Source organism: Dipodomys ordii, unplaced genomic scaffold (genome assembly GCF_000151885.1).
Source record: "Dipodomys ordii isolate 6190 unplaced genomic scaffold, Dord_2.0 Scaffold214, whole genome shotgun sequence".
In the NCBI taxonomy this organism is placed as follows: Eukaryota; Metazoa; Chordata; class Mammalia; order Rodentia; family Heteromyidae; genus Dipodomys; species Dipodomys ordii.
Genome location: NW_012267430.1, coordinates 1123051 through 1130807, shown reverse-complemented (window position 1 = coordinate 1130807; position 7757 = coordinate 1123051). Strand labels below are relative to the sequence as shown.

Here is a 7757-nt window from a genome sequence, read left to right as displayed (position 1 = left end):
AGCTTTTTTCTTTTTGCTTATGTGGTGCTGAGGAATCGAACCCAGGGCCTCATGCATGCAAGGCAAGCGCTCTACCACTGAGCCACCTTTCCAGCCCTCGGTAAATATATTTTTTAAATGTGTACAGAGAACTTTCTTACCCTAAAAAAAGAAAAAGGTTAGTTCCTTGTAATGACTTAGAACAGCCTTTCTGAAATGGCTCCATGTGTGGGATTTTAATTCTGATCTCTAAAAAGTCTTAGCCAAATAATCGGGAAAAACTTACATCTCAAAGACGTAAAGAAATGGGTTGAATGTTTATTTTAGTCATTTTCCAGATTTATTTCACCATAATATCCTTTCTTAATGGCAAAACATACTGGCATCTAAAAAGTACCAATCCTTATGTTTAAATGAGAGGGGCTGGGTGGTGGCTCAGTAGTAGAGTGCTTGCCTTGCATGCATGAGGCCACGGGTTCAATTCCTCAGCACCACATAAGCAGAAAAAGCTAGAAGTGGTGCTGTGGCTCAAGTGGTAGAGCACTAGCCTTGAGCTGAAGAGCTGAGGGACAGTGCTCAGGTCCAGAGTTCTGGCCCCATGGCCAACAACAAAAAAATAAAAAATAAAACAAAAATAAAATAAAAAGAGAAAAAATGGTCTCAGTTCCTCAAAGCTGTGTGAGCTCTGATACTCCAATACCACAGTTGTGGGATTAGGCACATACCTGAGGTAACTAGTTCTATTTGGGAACAAATAGGATTTCTTTTCTCTCCAGGAATTCCCAAACACACCCCTGGAATTCTCCAAGGATACCTAAGGCTATGTGAGCTGTGTAAGTGGTAAATCTCAGGCAGGTAGGGATCTGTGGCAGAGTTGGTAGGCAGAGGTAGATGTACAGGGCTGCAGTGCAAGTTCAGTTCCAATTCTGCCTACTATGAATAGCAGAGACCACTTCAAGCTGGAGTTATTTTTAAAGAACAAATTATGTTTAGAAACAAAAGAAAATGACTAGGCTGGTGGTAAGAAGTGATGTTTTAAGTGCCCTTGGAACTGAGTGGTTTTATTCGAATATGAAGTAGATCCCAAGTGATGGGTTGAGAGGAAGGATAGGTGGGAGCAGTGCTACTGTTCCTAGACCCAATTCAACCATATGAAAATAGAAGAAAACTTATAGCAGGTCTGTGCAATCATTAGGTGCCTTCCAGGCTGTGTATCCTTCTGGGGCTAAGATTGCGCCTCACTTTGTCTCCAGTGATGCCCATCTAAGTACATGAGGGCAACAGGAATCCTTAGCACGAGAATGAGCCCAATGCGTTCTTCCTTTAGCCTAAAAGCAGGAGAAAACATGATTCCTTTAAAAAAAAAAAAAGTCACACTAACTCTAGATTTAGATCATCAGAATGGATGAAAAAAAACTTGTTATAATGTATCTAGTTGTCCAGTCATCAAAGACAGCCTGGGTGCTATCTTTGAGTTCTTTCATTCAAGGCTAGCGCTCTACCACTTAGAACCACAGAACCACTTCCAGTTTTCTGATCATTAATTGGAGATAAGAGTCTCACAGGCTTTCCTGCCCGGGCTGGCTTTGCACCAGGATCCTCAGATCTCAGCCTCCTGAGTATCTAGGATTACAGGTGTGAGCCACCAGTGCCCAGCTTGTTTATCTTAGAATAAAAATGCTCAGAGATTATGAACATCATGTAATTCCAGTACAATTCTGTGAAGAATCTAGCTGGATAATGATAAAGTAACATCCTGTCATGTGGATAAATCAGGTTTTCCCAATTTGACCTATGGATTCAATGCAATCCCATTAAAAACCACAAAAAGTTATTTTGTAGATCTTAACAAATTGATTTTAAAGTTTATATAAAGTCTATATGAATAATGAAGTCAAAAAGACAAACATTATCTGACTTTGTGTTAATATAAAACTTCAGTCATCAAAATACTGTGGGGCTTTTCTTCAATGCTGGTGCTTGAACCCATGCCTGGCAAACACTCTATCATCAAGCTACATCTCACCCCTTGGCTTTTGTGCCCATCCTGGGGCCTAGACACTGTCCCTGAGATTTATTGCTCAAATGGAGTCACAGCTTCACCTCTAGCTTTTTTTGGTAGTTAAGTGGAGGTAAGAGTCTTACAGCCTGCCCTGGCTGGCTTCTACAATCCTCAGACCTCAGCCTCATGAATAGCTAGTATTACAGGCATGAGCCACTGGCACCCAGCTACCCCTTGTTCTTTTCGAGACAGTCTCACTATTTAGCGCAGGTTGCCTTAAACTATTGGTCCTCCTTCCTCCATTTCCCAAGTGCAGGAATTACAGGAGTGTGACAACATACCAGGTCTGGTATTGGTGAAAGAACAATCAGTAAAGTCAAACAGGCAGCCCAGAAGTAGACCTACATAAAACAGTCAATTCAGCTTTAGCAAAAAAGTAAATGCAGTATGTCAGTTTTAGCATCCCCAGAAAAATGAACTCAAAGGAAGAAAGACATAACTTAACTTAGGGTTTTGGTCTATCATGGTGAGGGTAGAGCAGTCCACCTCAGAGCAGCTAGGAAGCATATGGAAAATGCCTACATATGCTGTTTTGCTCCTTTCATTCCATCTGGGAGCCGCCCCCCCCTTCCCCCCCCCCCCCCCCCCCCCCCCCCCGCCTAAGGACAGTGCTGCAAGCATTCAGGTTTAGTATTCCCCACTTAGCTAATCCTCTCTGGGAAAATCCTCAACAGACCTACCTAGAGGAAAACTTTATTAATCTAGGCACTTCTCAGTCCACTATTGCTCACAATCAAGACACCATCACACAATGCAACAAGAACAAAAATCTTCTCAACAACTGGCTGAACAAAGACATCCACATGAACAAAAGGTGAAACATTAACCGACATATATACTGTATACCCTTCATAATGGAAATAGACCTAAATGTAAAACACAAAACTCTTAAAAGATAATCGGAGAAAACTTCGAAAACTCTTGTGTGTAGTTGTGACTTAAAAAATACAGCATGAAATGCGCTTAAATGCATGAATAATAGGATTTCATTAAAAATAAAATGTCTCTGCTCTGAGAGAAGAGAAGCCACTAGAGAGAACCAGAGAAATATTTAAAAGACACACCTGATAAATCAGTTTATCCAAAATCTACATTAGAAAACTGAATAAAAACGCAAATTGTCAAAAGACTCAGAAAATCCAGTTAAAGGTAAGAAAACATTGGAGCCAGATCCTTCACCAGTGCTGATTACATACACAATGTAGGTTTGATGGCACTCAAAATACCACTCAAAATATGGAAGACCACAAGTTTGAGACCAATCTGGGCTACTTACTGAATCTGTCTCAAAAAAAACACAACAAAAAGAAAACAACAAGTATACAGATGACAAGTACATGAACAAATGTTCAATATTGTACCTCTTTAGTGAACTGCAAATTACAACAATGAGGTCTTAATACACACACACACACACACACACACACACACACACACTACTGGAATGGCAAAAATCTGTATCACCACCAAATATTGACTAGTGTAGAGCACACAGGTCTTAGACTAAAGGGATCTCTCTGGGTGTGAACCCCAGATGTGCCACTTTCTGATGGATTCAGATATGTCACTTCATCAAGCTGAGCAGTTCCCCTACGTCTGTGTTGTAAACTCTCAAACACTAACAAAAAGTGCTATTGCAGAGTAGCACATGTGTATCTCAAGAATGTCTCAGAGGTTTGTGAGAACTGAACATGACAACAATCAGACCTTACCACTTACTGGTCAGTTACTGCTTCGAGAAGGTGCTGATGGTCCATTTGCAGGAACAGGCAGAATGAGGGTGAAAATCTCACAACTATCTGTTCTGCATGCAACTTGCAATAGAAAGGAAGGGATGAGGCTGCAGACAGGCACACACACAAGATGGTAGAGCACTGCCATCCAGACAATAGAGTAAGAAGCACAATTCATGAGCACCTTTTTGGCTAGTCGGTAAAATGCAGAAAGGTGGACCCTTACAACACATCTACAAAGGTTGGAGAGTAACATCCAGAGCAAACTCCACTTCTGCTGAGTTTCCAAGTCCCATGTATACTGGCTACACAGCAACCTCTTCTTTCCAAGGTCAACATGGGAACAATCTGAGAGCACACTTGGAGTCACTGCACATGACAATCCACAATGGGACCAAGAGTTAAAGCAGAAATTTATTAAAGTCCTTTTATATAGTGTTTTACACACACAACAAAAAAAAATGTACAGAGTCCTCAATGTTCAGGCAATCAACGCTGAGAATAGCTTCATGAGAAAATGGATTTCTTTGCCCTTCCCCCAGTAAAACAGTACTGCTGTTTATGTTCCTGGAAATGACGCATTTAATCACATCACTTCCAGAAGAACAATCCCTATGAAATCCCAAAAACTCTGCAGAGAGTGAAGAGATATTAGCATAGAACCTTCCTGAAAACACAGTGCCTCGTGACAGAGGTGTAGTGCAAGAGAAACGTGAAGTGGCAGCTCTTCAGAGGCACATGTGCACTGGCAGAGGACTGCAGGGAGAGCCTGAAGGTTCCGCTGGGCAGCCTTAGCTTCGCAGTGTGGCCAGCCGGGACTGCATGGCCTCCAGGGCCTCTTCCTCCTCTTCCTCCTCTGAGGCAGCTGTTGCTCCTGCAGGTTCAGGCTCAGGAAGAGCATCTATCACTTTACTGGGCGCTTTGCCCAAGGCCCCTGAAAAGAGAGTAAGCAGATGAACAAGTGGGCCTCAATCTTCCTGCCCCTTGATTCTTGGGCCAAAATGGCATGACAGAGGATACTAAACTTGCTGGTCTGAACTCCTGGGAATAAGCAATCCTCCACCTCTAGCCTCCTGGGAGGCTGAGTTCACTGACTCAAGTAATAATAATTCTAAGGATTTTAAGAACCTTGGATCTGCTGGGCATTGTGGCATGTGCTATTCAGAAGGCCAGGAACCAAAGGCTGCTGAATCCAGATGTGTGTGTGTGTGTGTGATTATTTGGTATAAAAGTCTCATGGACTTTCCTGCCTGGCATGTGCTATTCAGAAGGCCAGGAACCAAAGACTGCTGAATCCAGGTGTGTGTGTGTGTGTGTGTGTGTGTGTGTCTGTGTGTGTGTGTGTGTGTGTATGAATCCAGGTGTGTGTGTGTGTGTGTGGTGTGTGTGTGTGTGTGTGTTTATGAATCCAGGTGTGTGTGTGTGTGTGTTGTGTATGATTATTTGGTATAAAAGTCTCATGGACTTTCCTGCCTGGACTGGCTTTGAACACAGTCCTTAAAGCTCAGCCTCCTTGGTAGCTAGGATTATAGGCATGAACCATTGGTGCCCAGTTTGAACCCAGATTTTGAGCAAGCCTAGGCAATATAGTGACATTACATCTTTAAAAAAAAATTAAAAATTCTTGGTTTCTGAAGCACCTAATCAAAATTTTTAAAAATTACCAAAGATTTAATTTTAAATTTCTCTGAGTAAAATTAAATTGTCAGCCGGACATGGTGTTTATGTCTGTATTCCTAGCCTTCAGGAAGATTGCAAAGTTCAAGGCTAGCCTGGGCTACATAGCAGATACTGTCTCAAACAACAACAATAAAACAAAAAATTGTCATTCAATCTTCACTAAGTTTTCTTGGTACCAGTTCTTTGTTCCAATAACTTAATTTTTTTTCAACAACAACTTAAATTTTAAGATGAACAAATCTTTCTATATTAATGAATTTATTCAATCAGTGTTCCATTTTTAAATGACATAATATTCTACCATTAGAATATACTGTTAGTTTTGAACTTTTCAATGTGATAAACAATACTACTCCAAATATCCAGAGTTAAGTCTTTTCAGCCTCTTAATTATTTCACCCAAAATAAGCTGCAAGCTTTTGAGAAGGCTACTGCCAAATCTGTCTCAATGAAGTCTGTATCATGTTAAATTCCCAACAGCAGATATGAAAGTAGTATCTCCCCTTTATTATGAAAACTCTTTAAATTTAAAAACCATCTTAAGTTGGTTATTTTGTGCCAATTCCCCCATGAATAACTGGCATCCTCTAAAATTAAGAAAACAAATGTAGATGTGTGTTTGATAACTAGAGAATGAAACTACTAGTTAATTTAATGATTGCAGGAAAAAGAGACATAAAAGGGAGAAAAGAGCCTCATAATTATACCTGCAGTGATTTCGAACAAAATTTTGTCAATTTCCATTTCTGCTTCTTCTTCCATTTCTTCCTGATCATCCATGCTTTCGAAGGTGTCCTCTAACATCTCTTCTATGATGCCAGCCTAAACAAAGAAAAACATGGTACTTCCGACAACTGTTAAATCTGTTTCTACCCAACAATCCTAGACACCACCTGGCCCAAACTCTAAGTCCAAGGCTGACTTGTAAGACAAGTAGCAAACACTGGGCTCTGATCTCTCCACAAGAAAGGAAAGACTCAAAGGGAAACAGCTCTCCAAACTTAGCTCAAGTTGGGGAGGGGAGGGCTGCTGCTGGCCATCAACAGCACTGTGGAATAACTGGAACTATAATGGCAGTGCTGGAGAACAACCTGCCTATAGTTGAGTATATGCCCTAATTTGATTTGGAAATATCTGCTCTAACATGGCCAAAATAATCCGTGACCATTCAGTTGGAGCCATAGGAGGCACTATAACCAAGGTCACAAGCAGAATGGACCCGAAGAACATTCCAGTATGTCCAGGTTTTACACCTGCTGGCACATGGAGTTCCTCTGACTAGTCTGTAAGAATCAATCACATTGTCAAAGTGTGATCTTCAGCTCCTGGGAGAAGACAACAGCGTTTGTGGACCCAAGGTAAGGACATACACTATCCTGGCAGCCTATAGCTAGCTCCTCATCTTCCTCCATTTAGAAGGTAGCAAGATCACCATGGGGCACAGCAATTGGCTCTCCACTATGGGCCCAACAGCAAGACTCCCACTTAGCAGTGTCAACTCCTAGATGAGGTACTGAGTTTTGTTATTGAAGCAAAGGTCAGAATAGCACTCCCAAATGTCAAAACACAAACATTCCTAGAGGGAAAAAAGTAGAAATGGGCTATGTGGCTGTGGAGGGGGTCAGAAGGAACGTATGATTCAGTCTTCTGAGAAGCCGCCAGAAAAGGAAAATCCTCATGGCTTTGCAACCTGAAAGAACTGAGCTCCCTGCTCAGTACCTTAGCACTGTGGCATTAAAGAAGCAGAAAGGGGCTGGGAAGGTGGCTCAGTGGTAGAGTGCTTGCCTTGCATGCTTGAGGCCCTGGGTTCGATTCCTCAGCACCACATAAGTGAAAAGAAAAAATCCGGAAGTGGCGCTGTGGCTCAAGTGGTAGAGCGCTAGCCTTGAGCTGAAGAGCTTAGGGACAGTGCTCAAGCCCAGAGTTCAGGCCCCATGACTACCCCCCCCCAAAAAAAGATTCTTACAGACTTTTCTGCCCAGGCTGGCTTTGCACCAGGATCCTCAGATCTCAGCCTCCTGAGTATCTAGGATTACAGGTGTGAGCCACCAGTGCCCAGCTTGTTTATCTTAGAATAAAAATGCTCAGAGATTATGAACATCATGTAATTCCAGTACAATTCTGTGAAGAATCTAGCTGGATAATGATAAAGTAACATCCTGTCATGTGGATAAATCAGGTTTTCCCAATTTGACCTATGGATTCAATGCAATCCCATTAAAAACCACAAAAAGTTATTTTGTAGATCTTAACAAATTGATTTTAAAGTTTATATAAAGTCTATATGAATAATGAAGTCAAAA

General features: G+C 41.6%; 1 protein-coding gene across 1 annotated transcript in view; it reads right to left on the bottom strand.

The window, feature by feature from the left end:
* Positions 1-4168: 4168 nt before the first annotated feature.
* Positions 4169-7757, bottom strand: part of Chmp3 (charged multivesicular body protein 3) — a 41261-nt gene continuing 37672 nt past the window's right edge. The window contains exons 5-6 of the mRNA XM_013035519.1: positions 6162-6276; positions 4169-4708 (exon numbers count right to left, since the gene is read on the bottom strand). Of these exons, the coding sequence (XP_012890973.1) occupies positions 4566-4708; positions 6162-6276 (258 nt within the window). The 3' untranslated portion in view covers positions 4169-4565. The remainder of the gene's footprint in view (positions 4709-6161; positions 6277-7757) is intronic.